Here is a 22,801-nt window from a genome sequence, read left to right as displayed (position 1 = left end):
ACAACTTGAAAGGGACAATTCAAGGTGGGAATCCTGAGAACAGGCCGAAAGAGGCACGAGCCACTTGGCGATAGGAAGCAGCTCTCCCTTTTTCTGAAAAAAACGTGCTGATTGTTTTGTATAAATAGTGATGTTTGTGCATCATTGTTTCATCATCCGAAACACGAAAACATCTCTCCAAAACTTCTTCTTCTTCTTCCACAAAATATTTCATGGATGCCTTTGAGAATGCGTTGCGACAATGGTGCCGGGATTTGTCGCCTCCCGAGAAGTATCAACTCGTTTGCATGGGAGTTGGTCAATTGTTGGTGCTTCATCAAGTCAAGGTGCAATCCTAATTTCTCGAAGCATGTTCTCGGTTTTGGGATTCGAAACATCACGTTTTCGTCTTCCCGAAAGGTGAAATTTATCCTCTTGTCGAAGAAGTTGGGGCCATTGGTGGGTGGCTGGGTTGTGTTCCGGTGCTTCCTCCGACTCGGTTGTGTTACAAGGAGAAATTCCGTTCAATGTTGGGTTTGTCAACAAGTCAAGTCAACTTTTTCTTGCTCCTCATGGTGTGGATATGTTGGCTCTCATCAACATTTTCTCAAACCGATTGGATGCCAATGTTTCGGAGGTGACTAGGAGAAGGGTTCTTGCCTTTTGCCTTGTCCATGTATACCTCTTTGTTGATGCTTTTAAGAAGGAGGGGCCAAGATGCTATGGTAGCATGACCCTTGTGCATGCAGTTGAGCAAATGGAGCATGGTAGAGATCCATCATGGTTGGTACTTGGCGAGATCATCCAAGCTTTAGACAAGGAGGGCTCTTGTAGAGAAGCTCCCTCGTTTGGATCTCCAAGGATCCTCCAATTATGTCTATTGGAGAGGCTAAGGTATGTAGAGCCTCCGGTTGATTCTTCCTCTTATTCCTTTCGTCACCTTACCATGAGGAAGAAGTTGTACTCGGATAGCTTTGCTTCCTTCGAGGCTTACTGGGCCGCGAGATTGGCGGAGGAGGGTGGTCCTCACATCCGTTGGGTGGTGCCATGGTGGCACCTGAGGTCCTTGACGGGGTTGCCTGCTTCGGGTGCTAGTCCTCGTTCTTTGATGCTGGTGGGTTTGAAGGTTTCTTCCTTCATTTATCCCGAAAGGCTCATGAGGCAAATGGGGCGTCAACAAAAGGTGCCCGCTCAAGATACTCTTGTCCCAGAGAACGTTTTCCGAAACTCCGAGCTTGTGGAGGTCTTCGAAAGATGGTGGGCCACCCGGCAACTTTGGGAGGTACCAAACCCCGTTGCCACGACATGGGTGACTCCCGCTTATGTCAAGTGGTCAAGAGGTTCGTCCTTGGAAGAGAGGTTCAAATACCGTAAGGACGAGGTTGTCGACTTGAAGTATCGAGAGGTTGGCAAGGCCAACCGTGCCTTCTTTGAGGATTATGTTGATGGAGTTAGCCCGTATGTGAGGAGACCACCAAAGAGGAGAAGCTCGGGTCCCAAAAATGTAGTGGGCCGTGCATGGGCTTGTTTCGGGCCGAACATGGGGTCTTGCACTAGACCGGAGGACGTTGCCGTTGTAGATCCATTGAGGATCCGTTCCGAGGAGGAAATCCATGCTAGGTGGGCCAACAAGAAGAACAAGGGGAAGATGTACCCTGAAGGAAAAGGCAAGGGTAGAATGGAAGAGTGAAGACCTCCATTACCCTACTTTATTATTATGTTGTATTAGTGTTGTGAGTTTTTTATTATGTTGTACTAGCTATGTTTCGTGTGTTTTGTGCTAGTTTTATTATGTGAGGTATTTTAGCCGACACCTTAGCTTTGACAAGTTGTAGACTCGTCGAGCTTTATTTGTTGTTGAAATTGTAATCTCTCTCATTATTAATTAAATAAGAGGATTGCTCGTGTCAAAAATTGTGAATGTTTGTTTTTTCCATCCATTTTGTAAAGGCAATTCGGTTTGAATCGTCCTAAACATTTGCACTTGGGAAAGTGGGATATTTATGGGAAGGGAGAAAGGCTTCTTTCTGTATTTTTGTGGGAAAGGGAATGGTTTTCCCTTTCTTTTTTGATGGGGATGTTTTTTTTTTTATTATGGGGATGTTTTTTTTGTTTTGATTATGGAGATGGTTGTATCCTTCTTGTGTAAGAAAGGACTGCCTACGTATCCACCTGAAGAGGTGAAATCAAACCATGATCGTAGTTCAAAATGTTTTGTGAATTTGATTGGGTTTTGTGGTTGTATCCCTCATGTATAAGAAGGACTGCCTACGTATCCACCTGAAGAGGTGAAATCAAACCATGCTTGTAGTTCAGGGGTTTTGTTTGTTTTAGTGCAAATGGATGTTGCCTTTGACAGATCAAAGGACATTTGAGACGGGCAAGCTGCCGCAACTTAGACCGATAAAACATGCAATTTCAAATCAGAACGTGTTGAGGAACTTGACTTGAAAAGGGTTGAGGTGATTGCTAGTTGTAAAACTAGGGGTGAGGTTGTTGGTTGCTATGGTTCAAGGGTAGTATTTCTTGAGTTGGTCCAGGTTGGTCGGGTTTGTAAAATCCTCCCCATCTAGGTCACTCAGTCTCACTACGTCCCCCGAAAGTATTTTCTTGACCAGGTATGGCCCGACCCAGTTGGGTTTGAATTTTCCCCTCGGATCGACGGGTGACGGTGCTCGGACCGACTTGATGACCAAGTCGCCTTCCTTGATGTTCCTGGGTTTGACTTTCTTGTTGAATGCCCGTTGTATACGTCGTTGGTATAGCTAGACGTTGTGCAAGGCATTGAGCCGTCGCTCGTCTAGAAAAGTGAGTTGCTCGTACCTTCTACGGGTCCATTCCGCCTTAGGGACTTGACTCTCCAACAGGATGCGTAGAGAAGGGACCTCTAACTCTACCAGTTGAACCGCCTCCATGCCGTATGCTAGGTAGAAGGGTGTGGCGCCTGTCGGCGTTCGAATGGAGGTTCAGTATCCCAGAGTGCGAATGGGAGTTTGCTCGGCCAATCGCGATAGTTGTCTTGCATTTTCTTGATAATGGTGACAAGGGTTTTGTTAGCTGCCTCCTGTGGACAAGGCCCTCGGGAACTGCGTCCGCGGGATCCACACTAGGCATAATCGACTCGAGGTTCTTTCGAATCGAATTAAGACAAATTAGAGTCGCCACCAAGTTTTTTGGGAACTTGGAACCGTTCAAGTCAACTTTACACCTTTCATCGAAAAGCATAAAGCCAATCGACTACGAGTGATTAAAGATAAAGACTTGTACCCTATATCACTCGATTTGAATGACTCTCGTAATCCAATGGTATTTAGACGGATCCACAAACCATAGATCTTGAGTAAGGGGTGAGGGTACGTGTTAGGAAGCCCATAAGGACACCTAACCCCGCCCGTCAATAACGGCCTCTACTAAGTCAAGTGTCGGAGTTCAAACAAGGTCATAGCTACTACGATATATGATATGCAAACATCGTTTTAAAACCCTAACATGTGACAACAATTTCTATGTGGTTTAATGCATGAATACTAACTTTGTCAAAGTTGTTTTAGCATGTTGGTTGATTTGAAATAAAAGATGCGCAAACACGGCTTAGGAGGAATGGGGGAGCCATTGGGATCTATCCTATTACAACCCAGGCATTTCATGCCGACACAACGAGAAATAAATTACAACTCATTCTAATTTCAACAACTATCGTAATTATTTTGACTCAGATTACAATACAAACTAACAAAATACAACTTAAACTATTAAGTCTTAATAAACGAAACAAATGTAAACAAAAAAAGCTAAAGCTAAGTTAGACTAATTAAAGATGTTAGCCGAATTATTAGTTAATAAACAAATTAGATTAGAATTAAACTAATTAAATTAAAATAAATAAGTACAAAGGCTTGAAATAAATTAGGTACAACTTATTAATTAAATTGAACCCAACTTGTTAAAATTATTCACCAATCCATATTTATTAAAATAGGATTAGTAAACAATTAAAGAAACAAAAGAAGTAAAGAAACTAAAACTGGCAGACCCGTGCAGTGCACGGATCAGAAGTCAGACAGACCCGTGCAAGGCACGGTTTTTGTAGAAAAGCAAAGTTAATTATGTTTTAATTACGAAATCAGTAAAATAAATTACGAAAAAATTCATTAAATTAAATTTACAGATTTTGAACCATAAAAGATAATTAAAACGACTTTTAAAAAATTAGAAATAAATAAAACAAATTAAAGGTTAATTAATTACAAATTGAATTAAATAAATACGAACTAGGTTAGGTACAATTCTAAATCGTCAACGAGTGCAAATGGAAAGGTGTTAAGCACGCACTTCCATGCTAGCGAGAAAATTAGTGAAAGGGAAGATGAATTCAATTAAGTTACAGAATTGTTAATCGGTTTTTAAAGCTATGTCGATGTACCCTAATGTGTCTAATTAGGTTATCAAATTGTTCTAGTGTCATCTAAACGAGTTGTGTGTTAACAATCAGAGGTCGTATTAACATGTGAATGGTCCTAAGGTGGGTCGAATCACGCGAAACAAAGGAGGGGTCAAAAGCGAAGAACGAAGTCAGAAATCGTTTTATTAATGCCCTACCTTGAACACGAGGATATGTAAATGAGACGGGGGTGTACGACCGACTGATGTAGCGGTTTCTTTCCCATCTCAAGTCAACGCGGGTGTTCATAGTGGTACTTTAACTCATACTCGGACTAAACTAGTTTCATAGTTAATTAAACAATCGATAAACAAAAACGATAAACGAATAAAAACAAACTATAAAAAACAAACATAAAAAAAACGAAATAAAAGGGAGAAAGAGGAGGATTTGATGCACCTTCAACCTACATGTATCGTTGACACCATCTTGGGTCGTAATCGATGGTAGATTTTATCTCGAGAGGCCGTCGTCGACGAAGAAACAAAGCAAACACGCGTTTTTATCGAATCTGGCAGCAACTTTCAAACAGCGATTTCTCTCTCGTTTCACGATGAAAATTCGATTTAAAAGATGTTTTGAAAACTAGAAAGAGAGGAGAACAGAGATCTTAAATCAACCCCTGCTCGTTTTGAGTTATTGGGCATGAAAAACGAGCACAAACAGAACTGGACAGACAGGAACAAACCGCGAAAACAGAGTGTATAACACTCTGTTTTTCGAGGGATTTCGTGTACTCTCAAGGGCAATTTGGCTCGTAAATCTTTGTCTAATGTGTATATGGATGTTATATGGTTAATTAGGAACAAGAAACTCGAGTTTTGATGGAGGTTTGAAGGAGGAACGAATTGTTTTTCGAAGAGGACACACAAACTGTTTCAGTTTGGATGTCGGTTTTGTGGAGGGTTTTTGAGAGGCAATTAGGGTTTGTTTCTGAGGTTTAAAGCTTGTGAGTGAAGGTAGGATGTATGGAGAACTTAGAGGAATGAATGTATGGTAAAGGGGTGGTATTTATAAGGAGTTAAAGTAGGGTAAAAGAGAGGGAGAGGCAGTCGGGCCTGCTCACGCATAGCTGCTGTCCAGCAGCTTTTGTGAGGGTTTGAGAGGGGTTTTCTTGGTGATTAAGCTAGGGTAATATGGGTAGGATACTAGGGTATGGGTTAGGGTTAATGGGTACGGGTTTTGGTGGTATTTGGAGCGGGTTTTGGACTCGGGATTCATCACGCAAAACAGGGGGGCTGTTTGTATGCGCGGGCTGGTTGGGGGGTGTTTGGGGTGGAATTTGGGCCGTGGTTATGGGGGTTCGAACAAGGGTGGATGGGTAGAGGCTTAGTTTGGTTAGTGTACTCGATATTCGTGCCAACTCGTAAAGAAAACGGGCCCAAAAACCGAGCTAAAATCGAGCTCAAAAACATGCTTTTAAAACGAGTATTCTTCGCTTTTAAAATCGATTTTTCAAATCAATTAACACATTAAAATAAATGATTTTTCAAATCAAATATATTCATAAAATGATTTTTCAAATCAACTATTTATTTTATTTTCAATAAAATAAACTTGGGAAAATAAATTCAATATAAAATAAAATAAATTGAATTCACCTCAAAAAAACCATAATTTAAATATCATTTAAAATAATAAAATGAACTCACTTAAAAAAAACATTAATTTAAATATCATTTAAATTAGTAAAATACTTCATCGACGACGCCCATTCTACATCGTAAAACGAGCTCCAAATAATGACAATGACAACTAAAGAATACATGTGTCCTATCATCATCGGGTGTTTGTCGGGTTCTCTATAAATTCCAATATCGACGGATACGGGTATCTACAGAGCCCCCACTTTGACTGAGGCTTGGACAAGGCGAAAGTCAAAGTATACCCCAGTTCCTCTCGACCGAGGATTCTTCGGGTCGTTTATAGTCCATTAGACTTGCGTATATAAGCTCGCCAGCCATAAGAAGAGATCATACCTGAAACTTCGTTGGGGATTGACTCTTGCTTCTGTTGTGTCAAATTATCGTCGTTGGTCGTCGACCCATAAAATTGCATATATGGTGGGTTGAGCCTTATCCTTAGGCGCCTACGTATCCGTTTCTGACGGAATCAAACTCGCGTCGTAGTTCGGCAACTGCTGACACTTGCCCAAAGTTTATCATCTGCTGGCATTTGTCAAAAATTCATCATCTGTTGACACTTGCCCAAAACTTATCATCTGCTGGCACTTGTCCGAATGGGACGGGACTTTCCAAAGAGGTTGCCGCCGCTTTCATCATTTGCTTTCAGCTACGGAATTCTTCCATTTCATACTCTTGTATTGAATTGAATTCTTGGTGGATATCATCCTTTACATCTTGGTAATGGTCTCTGAAGCCAACGGCTTCAGAGCCCCCAGTTTGCAATGGCTCTAAAGTCGAAGACTTTAGAGCCCCCAGTTGAAGCATATCCTGCTATAATTGAAACACAAAAACGTACTAGCAATAATCATCACATAAGCACATTTTGGATCATCAATCTTGAAATTGGATCATTTAAAATACTGGGTCATCGACCCGAAAATTGAATTTGAAAATTTTGAATAATTGGGCCATCGACCCGAAGTTTAAATTTGACATCACTTGGTATGTTGGGCCATCGACCCTTCGAAATTGAATTTGAAATTTTGAATGATTGGGCCATCGACCCGAAAATTGAATTTGAAAATTTTGAATAATTGGGCCATCGACCCGAAGTTTCTACTACTTGGATCATCTATCCATAATTCGCAAAAAGTTTTTGAAATTTCGGAACTCTGAAATATTTGGCATTTTGAAATCGAACCTTGACGGGTGAGCAGGAAATACGACTCAGACACTCTGTATGACCCGTAAACAACGTGGGCGTAGCCCGCTACCATAAAACAAAAAGGAAAATAAAACCGTAAGTGTGCACGGGTTTTAATTCAATTATAGACTTGTTATGGGTAGAAATGTAAATTGGCCATTCCGGCGCCAAAAGATGGCAAATGGGAATCACTAGGTCGCCGGACTTGGGACGGAGATATCGTATGGCATGGGCGTGCTCCCGAGGGCACATGGGAATCAAGATCACTTGGCATTGACAAGGAGGATTAAACTCACAGAGAAACAATGTTGGCTTCGCCCAGAAACTAAACACAGACTGATTTTATGAGAACACTTAGACATCACACATCACTCTTGTTGGGAACATTCTGTCACTCTTCTCCTCGCCTCCTTTCTTTTCAGCGAGTTTTCATCATTTCTTGCCACCTCCTTCTTTCTTTTCAGCGGGCTTTTACTATTTTCCTTCCACGCCTTCTTTCTTTTCAGCGGGTTTTTCATATTTTCTGTTCCCAACACAAACTCACTTCTATATGACTCAGCATCTTTGCCTACACCGTTAGATAAAGCTCAGTCCGAGACTTGACATTACTTATCTGAACCTATATCCTTATCATAGCCTACATCGAGTACTAAGACCAACTCAAACAAAGGTGGCTTCATTTGGACTTGGTTAAGACCCGTAAGAAACCGACAAGATGACAACTTGGATGATGGGTGGATTGAATCCCTTATTCCGAAGGACTGCCTACGTATTCGCGTGGAGCGAAATCAAATCCGACGTAGTTCGATCTAGGTGCATAAACTTGGCATTTTAATTGTGTGTACACACTCAAAGGTTTCACCTAAGGTATCATGTCATATCCCATTCTAGCCTGTAAAGTACCGTTTAAATCCCGTGTTTGGGGTTAGGTGTAAAAGGCTTGGATCTTTTGGGATGTGGAGCTTGGTAATAACAAGTTGGAATGGTTAACCATCATTCTGAAGGTTTGTTTTGTGGTGCTAAGGCCAAGGGCTACGGCTAATAATGTGGTTGGAAATGGTGTCTCGGGTTTGACGAAACCCGCGTGCAAATGGGTTGGAAAATGATGTAGGTTCAAATCTCCATATCTGGACCCTAAAGGCTGGGTGTAACAGCACAAGCGGAATGATTCTCAAAATTCCTGACTATCCCCTTGTAACTGTCTCAGGAAGGACTTAGGGGTAAAGAGGTTACTACTTAAGCTTTTGGGCTTCGCCCATTGAACCTCAACTATGGGTACTTGACTTGAATTCTGGCTTCCGTAACTTCGACATTCAACCAAAAAGCATTCCGCGATAACATCTTTTTTCCTTTTTTCTTTTTCTTTCATCTTTTTTCATTTTTTTTCTTTTGCTTTTTTTTCGTCCTTTTTTTTCTCATCTTTTCATTCTTTTTCATCTTTTTTTTTTCTTCTCTTCTTGAAAATGGTCTTCTATTCATTCCCTTAGTCACAAACGGATACACCTTAAAAACTGGGCTTCGCCAACTAATTTGGGTAAGAACTAACAATTCCTTGTTAGAACGGGTTGATATCTTCTCTCTTCGAGAGGGGATGATTTTGTGGGGACGAGCTTGCCTTCCATCATCGATAGGGAAACCAGGAGCTAGTCCGGGTTCATCATAGAATCATCTAAAGGCTTGTGATAAGCACTGGTTCTGATGGAGGTTTTCTACCGCCAGACATGGAATAGGTAAAGGAATCAAACACGGGATCCTAGTGTACCTTACATTATGAAACGGGACATATTTCTACCCCAGGGATCTTTTTGAGTGTGTTGTGCATTTTATCATGTTTCGGAATGATTGAGGATTGAAAACAAGGGATATTTGGAAACGAAACTGCAACTTTTATTGGAATGACAAAAGCTTAACAGACTCGAAGGAACGATTCCTAGGACACACCCTAGGTCATCGCGGAACAAACGACTCAACTTCAGGAAAAGAAAGTCCTAGACTCGACTCGACTAAGATAAGAAAACAGATCCTGACTCATAATTTCAAATCTGGTCATGAGCTTTCTCTTGTTCAGTTGTCAGCTTAGATGCTCGGTTCTAGTCCTTGATCCCTTTGATGGTCTGCCTCCATCCCAAGGTAGTCCTCTGAGGATCTACGCCAGTGATGAAGGTCGGTGAATCGAATTGTTCTTTATTAACTTCGTTAGCGAGAGGAGTACATTCTAGAGCAAGACTCACGACTTGAATTTTATTCTTCGGGTTTGGCAAGAATTCAAAGCAATCCACAAATATCTTCCCGATAAACACCCCTTTCAAGTGACATGGGCGGATAAGATGGGAATAATCGACATTGTCTTCGACAGAAACAAAGTTAGCGTGATCGCCAAATGGATTGGTGATGTTATTGGGTTTAACAGTTGGGATTGGGAGTGTTCCATTCTCAATCATATCTTGGATTTCGTGCTTCAGTCGATAGCACCTTTCAGTATCATGGCCTTTCCCTTGATGAAAGGCGCAGTAGGCATTTGGTTTATACCATTTACCTTGTTAATCAGCGGGAGGGTCCGGAGTCGGACCAATAGGCTTCAGCTTTCCTTGGGCTATGAGCCTTTGGAGAGCGTATGTATAAGTGCATCCGATATCGGTGAATGCCCTAGGTGTTTGGCGCTGCGACTTCTTCGATTGCCCTTCTAAGAGATTGATGGCTTCATCAATATGGGCCGTTGCTGGGGCCTTGCCCTTAGACGATGAGGCCCCTTGGTACCCTTTCGGCTTTTCAGCCTCTGCCCTTATGACATCATCTTCTACCTTTATCCCGATTCTTATCAATTCTTTGAAAAAGCCAAAATTCTGGTATTTCAGAGCATTCCGATAAACAGGTCGTAGATTTTTTACGAACTTATCTACCATTTCAACTTCGTCAGGCTTCTTGGCTAATTTCACGCTTTCAGCGCGCCATCTTGCAAGGAATTCAGTAAAACCTTCTTTGTCTTTCTGTGTCATCACCTCCAATGTTCTTATGTTGGTTTGAATCTCGACATTCACTACTACACATACCTTGCATTGGTGACGCTTTTTCAGGCGTTTTTCGACGCTTTAAAGCGTCAATTTTTTTTTATCGACGCTTTATAAAAGCGTCAAATTTTGGGCCGTCACTATTTTTTGACGCTTTTTTTAGTCAATAATTATGACATTTTTTAGCGTCTTCATGGCCTATTGACGCTTTTAATTGTCAACAAAATTGACGCTTTTAAGCGTCTTTGGTGGCTATTGACGCTTTTAATTGTCAATAAATGTGACGCTTTTAAACGTCTTCATGGACTATTGACGCTTTTAATTGTCAACAAAATTGACGCTTTTAAGCGTCTTTGGTGGCTATTGACGCTTTTAATTGTCAATAAATGTGACGCTTTTAAGCGTCTTCCGCAACTATTGATGGTTTTATGTGTCAGTCGATGAGACGGAATTAGGCGTCAACTATTCATATATTGACACTTCTTCTTGTCACGGTCTAATTTCGACTTTTTGATTTCTGATAAAATCGTACGTAAAGATTAATTAAATACACCTATAAATAATATAGTACTACTAGCTATCATTACTAAATCATAAAAAATAAAACATAATGCAATGTACTCCGTATATAATTAATAACGTACCCACAAACTTTTATAAATAATTATACGTTTAATACATATACCGTCTCCATCACAAATACTATAGCTAGCTAGCATTGACAATTTAACTAATATAAACTAGTACGTAATTTTTAGTACGACAAAATCAAAAATACCAAAAGGGATCCGGAAGATGGTAAAAGTCCAAAAAATCGTAAAAAATGCTACGTAACTAGCTAGACAAGGACACTGATCCAGTAGTTTGAATGTGGTAGGGGCTTCAATCATGTAGGCGCAATGTCACAGAGACTTCAATCAACATATGAAGGCGCATCTTCAATCAACATATGAAGGCGCATCATCACCATCTGATGAATCTGAAACCTATAACGGGCAAAGAAAATATAATTTATATGAATATATTTGATTAGTACATATACACTTCACAAAAATGTTTCAAAATTGTGCTGAATAGAATTACCCGTCGAAAGGTAAGAAGAGAGAAAATTAGCGAGAGGATGAGACTACTAAACAATATTAGATTCAGGTCAATAAAGCACAAAAACAATCACAATCTCGGAAAATTATAGAGCAAGAAAAACCTGATTAGAGGACAATTAACTAAATATAGTTAGAACTCCCAATAATAGAAATAAGTTAGAGTCGCAGCAGAAACTCCAGCCAATTACAACACAAACACGCCACTAGATATCCTTCAAAATGTCACAGTAAGAAAAAGACTCACAAAATACTGACTAGTCCCTACACCACCTTTTTTTCTTCTTATGAGAAGAGTAAACAAACTCGAACAAACAAATCTCGTTATAATTTCTAAAACATAGACGAAAGAATTGTGTAATCCTCCTACTAATCCACTCAGCCAACAGAATGAGAAGCCACCATACCAAGAAATCGGTAATTTTGGTAAAATGGGTAGTTAAATTCACGGTACCTCGTAAATACGGAACAAAACATACAGATCTGGAAACACATTACAAGGAGACCAAGAAATTTGAGCTATCTACTAACTCACCTAAACCAAATCATACGATTTGAGCTATCTACTAACTCACCTAAACCAAATCATACAATTGACAAGTAAAGGTCACTAACTCACCTACTGAGCATTCTATGGCACTTTGAAAGGGGTTAACTCAAACATTCTGGTCGAATCGAATGAATACGACAAATTATACACATAGCCAAGCAAATTAAAGTCGAATTAATTGGCAAATGAATTATACAAATTATACTCAAGGAAACCCATAATCTCGTTGTCAGAGGGCGAATTTAAGGAAGAAAACAGACCATGAAATCCCAAACATATGAAGTAGTGAGTAATATCTTGGTGTCAAATGAGACGCAAGGCCAACTGGCCAGTACAATAAATAGGGAAGGGGGATTTTAAACATGTGATCTATATTGTCACGATACGTCCGTCATAACCATTATACTAAGACCTGGTGGTAATACTAATACACTCATAATGGAGATGCAGACAAACCCAAAAGCTCAGTTAACTTAACCTTCACCAAATTGTAGAGCAGTACCACATAATTTCTATCCTCACCAATAAGGGTGTATTTTTTGAGGGGTGGAAGTCAAGGCAACTGGTAATCTGCAATAATAGTGGGCGGAAGGGTATTACAACTTGGGTGGGGGAACCTGCCATCTGCATCTGAAACGGGAAAGAGCTGGATCATTACTGAAGTATTGTAGCATTATGTTCTTTAGTTATTTAGGTTTGCAGACCGGAAGGTAATGTGCTTATTTAAATACACTTTAAATTTAGTTCTTAGTTCTGTACACAGGTAAACCTGAATAGCCTTTGGATTATCCTCAAATACTATCACCACATGGTCTGCAACTCACCAAGTTTCAGGCAGTGTTTAGAACACACAAAGGGACATCTAGAAATAGCAAGGGCACATGAAACAGTGTTAATTTTAAAACAATAGTTCCACCCTTCAATTATCAAGCAACACCACAAATGCTATCTCAAGTCTCAGTTATCAAACAACACCACATATGCAAACTAAAATCGTTAAACCCTACCTAAGGCAAGAACTATCTCTAATCCCCAAAATTAACACACTAATCAAATAAATCATCGTCACTATCATAACAGCACAAATAATCATAAAATCGTGACATTAAACACCTAAAAAAAATGAAAATATGAGCATAAATGAAATTAAAACCAAGCAGAAATCGCATGTTCTGAACAAAAACAAACATTTGGAGAGAAAAATTGAAAAGAAGAGAGAAGATTGATACATACCAAGTGTCTGAATAGTCCCGAGCAGCAACTATCTGAATCTTATCAAGCACCGAACTATCTGAAATGGAAACCAATATAGTGAGTCAGTCCAGAATTCGGGATTGGACATGGCGGTGAAAATGAAGCAAGGACAGTTCATGGATTATGGAGGGAGGCCTATAGAAAACTATGCTGCTAATGATGCTGGTTTAGTATAAGGTCTGCTTCTGGCTTAGTTATTTTTATAGGTGAATAATGAGCAGGGAAAATCAAGAGTTAAGACCCGGAAATAAATGGTATGTAGATGAAAGCAGGAATTCAGATCATAGGCATACAATCAACCAATATTTTAGACACTTCTACTAGACTAACACAAAAACCAAACTCTGTAATTTTCATAGAAAGTTCAATAACGCCAGACTGTCCAGTTACCTTGGCATGCAGATGCATAATAGTTTTCTATAGAAAGTTCATCACGCAATTTTCAAATAGCCTTGAAATGAGTTTATCTGATTTAGTATAAGGTATTTACAAGACGCTAGTCATCATACTGATTGGAAGTAATTTTCAAAGAACTCGTAATAAAAATTATATCGGTTGACTGCTAGCTCACAATATAAGAAACCCATTTGACATGAAGAGTGAACCCAATCACAACAATTCGAGAATGTTCAAAATCTTGCTGATTTTGCTATATAAGAACTCAATAACTTTTACCAATGGTTCTTGAACTTTACATTATGGCTTCCCTCTCCTAAGTTTTTCTAAAAACAAAGAGACAGTTTCATGAATCGAGGGATAACAAAACCCCTGCTTTTGGATCCTTGGTTGATAATAACCACATACAAATCATGGATTAATTGTAGAAGGAACATAGAACCAAAACAAAAACAAGCAAAAACTTATGTACAACAAAATCTGGAATCATGAATTAATTAAATCATGGATTAATTCAAACAATCATCTACATGAAAATAGGAAACAAATTCATATTAAACCAAAGTAAAAATTATAAATTTGTATCCATGGATCCGAAATTACCTTCCTCGCCCATAATTCGATTAAAACAATGACGATTAAGGAGCAACATATGACTAATTCTAATCCCCAAATTTAATACACTAAGAAAACAAATCATAGTCAATATCATAACACCTAATTAATCATAAAATCGCAAGATTAAACACGTAAGAAAAATGAAAATATAAGCAAGCTTACTAAACTAATGAATCAAAAACTCGCAGAAATGAAATTAAAATGAACAAAAACAAACCTTTGGAGATAAAAATTGAAAAGAAGAGAGCAGACTGATACATAAAAAGATGAAGAAACGAAGTTGATGGAGTTAAGTTGGAATAAATGGAAGAATCAGAGGCGAAATGATAGAATGAGAAATTGAAAGGTTAGGGTTTTTCGTGGAACGAGTTTGATCAAAATTGAATGAATAGCTGATAGTGAATGTGGGGGGAATAATGGGTTATTAGTTGAAAATTGGAAAATTAGAATATTGCGCCTAACATTATGAATATGGCGGTCATCCCAAAAAAAAAAAATTGGAGGGTTAATTATGGGTCCACGGTTTATGAGAGCGTCAATGCAAAAGCGTCATTAACGCAAGGGATTTGTAGTAGTGAGACCACTGGTACAGAGATCCTACAAAACAGCATGATACTCATACAAGAAGCTCTGAAAGAGCCAAATCAGTTAATATCAGTTAATAGTTTGAGAGCCAGGAAATTTACACATTCAACAAGACTCGAATTTTGAGGTATGGAGTTGAGCACTACGAGGCAGCCTGTTAAAATTCGTATCAGATTATATTTTCATTGCATAACTACAGAAAAGATGAAGCTAAAAAATTCAATAGTAGACACAATACACAAAGCAATCAAGCAAAAATGTTTAAACGAGTTGTGAGCATCATACCGCATTTTTTAACATCAACAACATAAAAGTCTAGGACTCCCATCTTAACTACGCTACATATAATTAAAGGTAAAACAACAACGAATTAGCATAAAATGACTTAATAGCTCCTGTAATTTTCTAAAATGCCTTGAAAAAAAAGGCAGCATATTAAGAGTTTAAGTGAGTCTTTCCACTATTCTCCTACAATCTCTAATGCTTACCTTTTTCGAAGAGATTCCTCTGATGTGTTCATTAGATGTTGGTGTGAACTCACTTTTTCATCATGACCAAGCAAACTTCTTATTTTAAACCTCCTGAGCCAAGTAACTCTTAGCTTGATCAACATAGAACTCATCATTAGTGAATGTTTCAGAATGAACTGGATATCACAGGCTTTCTAAAATATTATGTTCTCAAAAAATCAATTATATAATAACCATAATATATGAACATCGGGTAACGTACCATCAACCTAGATGATAGTTGAGGCGGAGACATTAACTTTACAAGCTTTTCAATAGGAATTGCGACACAAAAGCATAAAGATAGTGTTTACTAGACCGAAAATATAATTTGCGAGACGAAACCATACTGACATAAAATATAACTTGGATACCTATACCATTCATGTTTTTGGTCTAAAATAAGTGTCCGAGTGTCCTACCCATGTCCGGGGGTGGAGTGTCCGACGGCCGACGCGGCTACGTGAGTAATATTGAAGACTCCAAGCAACATAGGAGAAGATAGGAGTTGGAATGGAAAAAACTAAACACATTCGATACAAGTGCAATTCAAAATATTTTTAGTGCTTAAATGATCAACAAGCTATCGAGTTTGACAGTGTCGAAACATGTACCTGCAAGATTTTCCCATGATGAAGACTGACAAACCAGCCCAGAATTTGTTCCAAAAGCTTTTAACTGATTCGAAGAGTGACGGTTGAAAGGGGGGTCCCTGCAGTTTATATGATCATGAATGATTTTGGTAAAATTTCATGTTTTGGTTTTGTGTCGGGTTTTGTTCAGCGCACTTGGTGTGTCAGAGTAAAGTAACATACGTTCCAATAACCTAACAAGCTCTTGAACTTCAACAACTACATTTGTCAAGTTTATGTTTATAGGATGCATTTTCGGATTTTACTTCAAATCAACTGAAGTTTCCAAGTGGCCTTTCACTCGGGAATCAGGATGTCCAGTGTAGTCTATCATTCTATGATTTCTGAAAGCAAAGCAAATAGGATGTAATACTTTAGAATGTGATTTCCGTCACAGGTGACTGTACAGACCAGTGTTCCATTGTCTAGCACTGTGGCTGTGGTGGTGAACTGGCACTCAACCCTATCAACTTCTTTGAATTCCGAGTCTTTCAAAATTGCTGTAACAGGGACAATAAGTTTGCAAAAAATCAAATTTTGACTGTGGCCCAAATTCCCATTTAAACAGACACAAAATAAGAAAAAAGATGAGCAAATAGCTTTACCGGAACAAGCATATTTTGCAGCTTGATCAGTGGTTGGGTTGACTTTACAAGACCGAGTGACTACCTCTTCTGGCTTCATGATAAAGAATTGCTCCTGCAATTAGATGTTTAAGGAAGTAGTATTCAGTTATACAGACATAAATCGTGTAAATCCCAAATAAAGAACTTGAGAGTATCGTCACATGTACCTCACTTATCATCACACCTTCTGAACACTTAAACTGCATAAAAGAAGACAAAGGCTAATCTGAGAAATGTCAGCTGATTCATGAACATTACCCTTAATTAAGATTCAATGCAGTATTACAACACAGGGCACAACTTTGAGGGACTAGGGTACTGCTGTTGATTTGTCGTTGAGAGGTTTTCCGTGGAAAAAAGCAAAAGTACATAGATTTTCAAGTCAGGTTATGATTGAATGTTAACCTAAAGTGGCGAGCTCAACTTGATTGCCATGGCTAAAACAAGTTACTGTAAAGTGTAAGCCTCATGGCTCCAGCTCTCACTGGCCATAAAAGATCAGAGTTTTGTTTACGAATTTCAAAAGATTGGCAAACCTTATGAAGCACAAATGAACGAGAATCAACATACCGTCAAACTGTAAGATGCTTCCACTTCGCCAACATTCTTCAAATGCAGAACCAACAAATGGACTAATAAAATCGAAGGCCAGAAAATATGGAACGGATATTCATGGAGTTGAAACCCTCAGAATTTAAATCTTAGAACTTTAAACCAAAACCCTACATTTCATAATTGAACTTAAAATCAAACGAAAAATAAGAATCAAAATTAAACAAAGAACGTAATCGAGTTCAGATAGCACCATATTATTTATATATGTCCCGAAAACCAATAACTTAATCATCTTTGCTGATGATCGGAATTATTGAGCACGCTCATAATCCGATTAAAGCAATTAAAATTACTATCAATAACATACAAGTAATTGAAAATGAATGAGAGCACCGTACCTATGATATGTAAGAAGCAGATTTTACATTTGTGAGTTGTAGAATTACAATTGATTGGCAGATTGAACGGAAAATTGCTGATTGAATCGTCTTTGCTGATGATTGAATGAAAAATTGCTGATGATTGGCAGGAAAATCGCTGATCATTGAACGGGATTTTGAAGGTTAGGGTTTTTTAATTGAAAAAAGAGGAGTAAAGTCATGACAGTGGATGGGGGTTAGCGGGGGATTTTAGTGAAAATTTAGAAAACTGTACTTTTTCGCTTTCTTATTAGTAAATGGGGGCGGTTTCCAAAAAAATTAAAATTGGAGGGTTATTTACGGTCGACGCTTTATAAAAGCATCAATGCAAAAGCGTCATCAATGTAAGGGATTTGTAGTAGTGATTATCAGCATAGTGCTTGCAGAACTCCACCGTAATATCTTCGAAAGTAGAGAAGTTCTTAAGGTCCAGATTGTAGAACCACGCCTTCGGGTGTTCATCCAGAGATTGAGCGAAAATTTCAGAGAGCATTTCAGCAGGTACTCCTTTCAGTGCTAAGTACCCTTTATAGGCCTTAACATGGTGGACTGGATCTTCTGTGCCCTTAAACCTTGGGATATCAGTGAGTACCATGTTCGTGGGCAACTTATTCTGAACTGGGGCATAGGCCCTAGCATTTTCGTAGTGGATGTTCTTTCCCTGGGAGAGTTTCAAACGGTCTTTGATGAACTTGAACCGTTTCTCCGGATCGGTCGAGTGGAGAGGAATCTTCACCCGCTTAGATTCGATTGCATCCATTCGGGTCATCATGAGGTTCACGGCCTCAGTGAGCTTGTTAACAGCATCTTGCATTGCTTGACGTCGGGTTTTTGGCGGCCTTTCTACAAGAAAACCCCGTACTGAGTCAATATTTAAAGTAAGTTCCCCTGCACACTTAAGGACACGACCCCAACTTGACTCAAACAAAGACTCGACTTGAGACTGACTAACCAAAGGTTCGACTCACGGTTGGATTTAGACCTTGGTTCATTTTAGACTCGGCAAAACGACATGACTCAAACTGTCATAGCACGATTCTAAACCGGACTCGGTGTGACTAAACCCTTGATTGGACCAACATAGTCCTTAGGTTCGGGTGAAACGTCCTAAAGGGCCTAGCTTGGACGTGTCTGTGGACTATCCTAGACCAAATGGTCGACCAACATGACTCAAAGCCCAAGAGGTGAGCTTGGGTGACCCAACAAGGTCATGTTCTAGACTCTTAGAACGAAACACACCCGGCCTAACACGGCCATGACCCGGACACGACTCGACGCATTTCATGCTTGGTTGAGGTTCGAGAGGCATTTTGGATTGATTTTGAAAAACGAATGATCGATTTGAAAAATGAGATTTGAAATGGGTAGCATGCCGGCTATAAAAGCTTGTTTTGGCCGAAAATTCTAGTCCTATTTGGGCAGCATTCCGCGTTTTTAAAACCATGCTATTTTGAAAGTAAGTTGTTCAAAAGTTCGGTTTTGAAAAGGACATGGGAAATTTCGAAAAGACTCGGGAAAACAATTTGCACATTGTAATTCTCATGTTATAAGGATATATGCTCCTAGACATCTCTAAGTCTCGGCAAGTCTTCTACAAGAAGGTCTATGCCCTCCATCCTTTTGCGGTCTTATAGAGCAAGGTGTCTTAAGGTAGAGTACCTAGAAGATCGTCCCCACCATCAAGAACCACGCGAGGTGAAGTGGAAGCGAGCAATGTGCAGCTTCCTAGCATAGTGGGACGTCGCCCCCACGCATCACGAAGAAACGCTTTGGGACGGCCCGGCAAGTCCTTAAGGGTTTATGCATGAATCGTAGCACTATGAGTAATGTTTTACTTTCCAACACTTTCTTTTCAAGTTTCACCTCGGAGGAAAAGACCCTAGAAACAAAGTGTAACTAGTCCTCTTTTCCCCAGTAGTCGCCAAATCGTGGACAAGGCCCTCGGGAATCGCTGCGTCCAGCGGGATCCACACTAGGCATAATCGACTCGAGGTTCTTTCGAATCGAATTAAGACAAATTAGAGTCGCCACCAAGTTTTTTGGGAACTTGGAACCGTTCAAGTCAACTTTACACCTTTCATCGAAAAGCATAAAGCCAATCGACTACGAGTGATTAAAGATAAAGACTTGTACCCTATATCACTCGATTTGAATGACTCTCGTAATCCAATGGTATTTAGACGGATCCACAAACCATAGATCTTGAGTAAGGGGTGAGGGTACGTGTTAGGAAGCCCATAAGGACACCTAACCCCGCCCGTCAATAACGGCCTCTACTAAGTCAAGTGTCGGAGTTCAAACAAGGTCATAGCTACTACAATATATGATATGCAAACATCGTTTTAAAACCCTAACATGTGACAACAATTTCTATGTCGTTTAATGCATGAATACTAACTTTGTCAAAGTTGTTTTAGCATGTTGGTTGATTTGAAATAAAAGATGCGCAAACACGGCTTAGGAGGAATGGGGGAGCCATTGGGATGTATCCTATTACAACCCAGGCATTTCATGCCGACACAACGAGAAATAAATTACAACTCAATCTAATTACAACAACTATCGTAATTATTTTGACTCAGATTACAATACAAACTAACAAAATACAACTTAAACTATTAAGTCTTAATAAACGAAACAAATGTAAACAAAAAAGCTAAAGCTAAGTTAGACTAATTAAAGATGTTAGCCGAATTATTAGTTAATAAACAAATTAGATTAGAATTAAACTAATTAAATTAAAATAAATAAGTACAAAGGCTTGAAATAAATTAGGTACAACTTATTAATTAAATTGAACCCAACTTGTTAAAATTATTCACCAATCCATATTTATTAAAATAGGATTAGTAAACAATTAAAGAAACAAAAGAAGAAAAGAAACTAAAACTGGCAGACCCGTGCAGTGCACGGATCAGAAGTCAGACAGACCCGTGCAAGGCACGGTTTTTGTAGAAAAGCAAAGTTAATTATGTTTTAATTACGAAATCAGTAAAATAAATTACGAAAAAATTCATTAAATTAAATTTACAGATTTTGAACCATAAAAGATAATTAAAACGACTTTTAAAAAATTAGAAATAAATAAAACAAATTAAAGGTTAATTAATTACAAATTGAATTAAATAAATACGAACTAGGTTAGGTACAATTCTAAATCGTCAACGAGTGCAAATGGAAAGGTGTTAAGCACGCACTTCCATGCTAGCGAGAAGATTAGTGAAAGGGAAGATGAATTCAATTAAGTTACAGAATTGTTAATCGGTTTTTAAAGCTATGTCGATGTACCCTAATGTGTCTAATTAGGTTATCAAATTGATCTAGTGTCATCTAAACGAGTTGTGTGTTAACAATCAGAGGTCGTATTAACATGTGAATGGTCCTAAGGTGGGTCGAATCACGCGAAACAAAGGAGGGGTCAAAAGCGAAGAACGAAGTCAGAAATCGTTTTATTAATGCCCTACCTTGAACACGAGGATATGTAAATGAGACGGGGGTGTACGACCGACTGATGTAGCGGTTTCTTTCCCATCTCAAGTCAACGCGGGTGTTCATAGTGGTACTTTAACTCATACTCGGACTAAACTAGTTTCATAGTTAATTAAACAATCGATAAACAAAAACGATAAACGAATAAAAACAAACTATAAAAAACAAACATAAAAAAAACGAAATAAAAGGGAGAAAGAGGAGGATTTGATGCACCCTCAACCTACATGTATCGTTGACACCGTCTTGGGTCGTAATCGATGGTAGATTTTATCTCGAGAGGCCGTCGTCGACGAAGAAACAAAGCAAACACGCATTTTTATCGAATCAGGACAGCAACTTTCAAACAGCGATTTCTCTCTCGTTTCACGATGAAAATTCGATTTAAAAGATGTTTTGAAAACTAGAAAGAGAGGAGAACAGAGATCTTAAAGCAACCCCTGCTCGTTTTGAGTTATTGGGCACGAAAAACGAGCACAAACAGAACTGGACAGACAAGAACAAACCGCGAAAACAGAGTGTATAACACTCTGTTTTTCGAGGGATTTCGTGTACTCTCAAGGGCAATTTGGCTCGTAAATCTTTGTCTAATGTGTATATGGATGTTATATGGTTAATTAGGAACAAGAAACTCGAGTTTTGATGGAGGTTTGAAGGAGGAACGAATTGTTTTTCGAAGAGGACACACAAACTGTTTCAGTTTGGATGTCGGTTTTGTGGAGGGTTTTTGAGAGGCAATTAGGGTTTGTTTCTGAGGTTTAAAGCTTGTGAGTGAAGGTAGGATGTATGGAGAACTTAGAGGAATGAATGTATGGTAAAGGGGTGGTATTTATAAGGAGTTAAAGTAGGGTAAAAGAGAGGGAGAGGCAGTCGGGCCTGCTCACGCATAGCTGCTGTCCAGCAGCTTTTGTGAGGGTTTGAGAGGGGTTTTCTTGGTGATTAAGCTAGGGTAATATGGGTAGGATACTAGGGTATGGGTTAGAGTTAATGGGTACGGGTTTTGGTGGTATTTGGAGCGGGTTTTAGGCTCGGGATTCATCACGCAAAACAGGGGGGCTGTTTGTATGCGCGGGCTGGTTGGGGGGTGTTTGGGGTGGAATTTGGGCCGTGGTTATGGGGGTTCGAACAAGGGTGGATGGGTAGAGGCTTAGGTTGGTTAGTGTACTCGATATTCGTGCCAACTCGTAAAGAAAACGGGCCCAAAAACCGAGCTAAAATCGAGCTCAAAAACATGCTTTTAAAACGAGTATTCTTCGCTTTTAAAATCGATTTTTCAAATAAATTAACACATTAAAATAAATGATTTTTCAAATCAAATATATTCATAAAATGATTTTTCAAATCAACTATTTATTTTATTTTCAATAAAATAAACTTGGGAAAATAAATTCAAAATAAAATAAAATAAATTGAATTCACCTCAAAAAAACCATAATTTAAATATCATATAAAATAATAAAATGAACTCACTTAAAAAAAACATTAATTTAAATATCATTTAAATTAGTAAAATACTTCATCGACGACGCCCATTCTACATCGTAAAACGAGCTCCAAATAATGACAATGACAACTAAAGAATACATGTGTCCTATCATCATCGGGTGTTTGTCGGGTTCTCTATAAATTCCAATATCGACGGATACGGGTATCTACACCTCCACCGCTCCGTTGGTTTGGGGACGGTAGGGGGATGATCGATGTCGTTTGATCTTGTATTTGTCCAGCAAAGCCTGAGTTTCCGCCCGGAAGTGAGAGCCTTGATCGCTGATGATTTCATAGGGTACCCCTTATCTGTAGATGATGTTGTT

At 39.0% G+C, this 22,801-nt stretch overlaps 1 protein-coding gene across 1 annotated transcript; it reads right to left on the bottom strand.

The window, feature by feature from the left end:
- Positions 1-14,699: 14,699 nt before the first annotated feature.
- Positions 14,700-16,688, bottom strand: LOC141639910 (uncharacterized). The gene is made up of 4 exons (XM_074448890.1): positions 16,507-16,688; positions 16,275-16,401; positions 15,884-15,981; positions 14,700-14,803 (listed from the first exon to the last, which is right to left on the bottom strand). The coding sequence occupies exons 1-4, from the start codon at positions 16,583-16,585 to the stop codon at positions 14,700-14,702; spliced, it is 408 nt and encodes a 135-aa protein (XP_074304991.1). The 5' UTR covers positions 16,586-16,688.
- Positions 16,689-22,801: the final 6,113 nt, after the last annotated feature.

Source organism: Silene latifolia, unplaced genomic scaffold, assembly GCF_048544455.1.
Source record: "Silene latifolia isolate original U9 population unplaced genomic scaffold, ASM4854445v1 scaffold_597, whole genome shotgun sequence".
Taxonomy (NCBI): domain Eukaryota; kingdom Viridiplantae; phylum Streptophyta; class Magnoliopsida; order Caryophyllales; family Caryophyllaceae; genus Silene; species Silene latifolia.
Note: the sequence above shows the minus strand (reverse complement) of the source record. Positions and strands in the feature narration are given on the sequence as shown.

What these genes read in the sequence shown, in the direction of transcription:
- LOC141639910 (XM_074448890.1), bottom strand. Translation starts at nt 16,585, where the DNA reads ATGAAGCCAGAAGAGGTAGTCACTCGGTCTTGTAAAGTCAACCCAACC. An exon ending in GACGGAAATCACATTCTAAA is followed by an intron (nt 15,982 to 16,274) that starts GTATTACATCCT and finishes TATAAACTGCAG; the next exon opens with GGACCCCCCTTTCAACCGTC. An exon ending in ATCATGGGAAAATCTTGCAG is followed by an intron (nt 14,804 to 15,883) that starts GTACATGTTTCG and finishes GCTCTTTCAGAG; the next exon opens with CTTCTTGTATGAGTATCATG.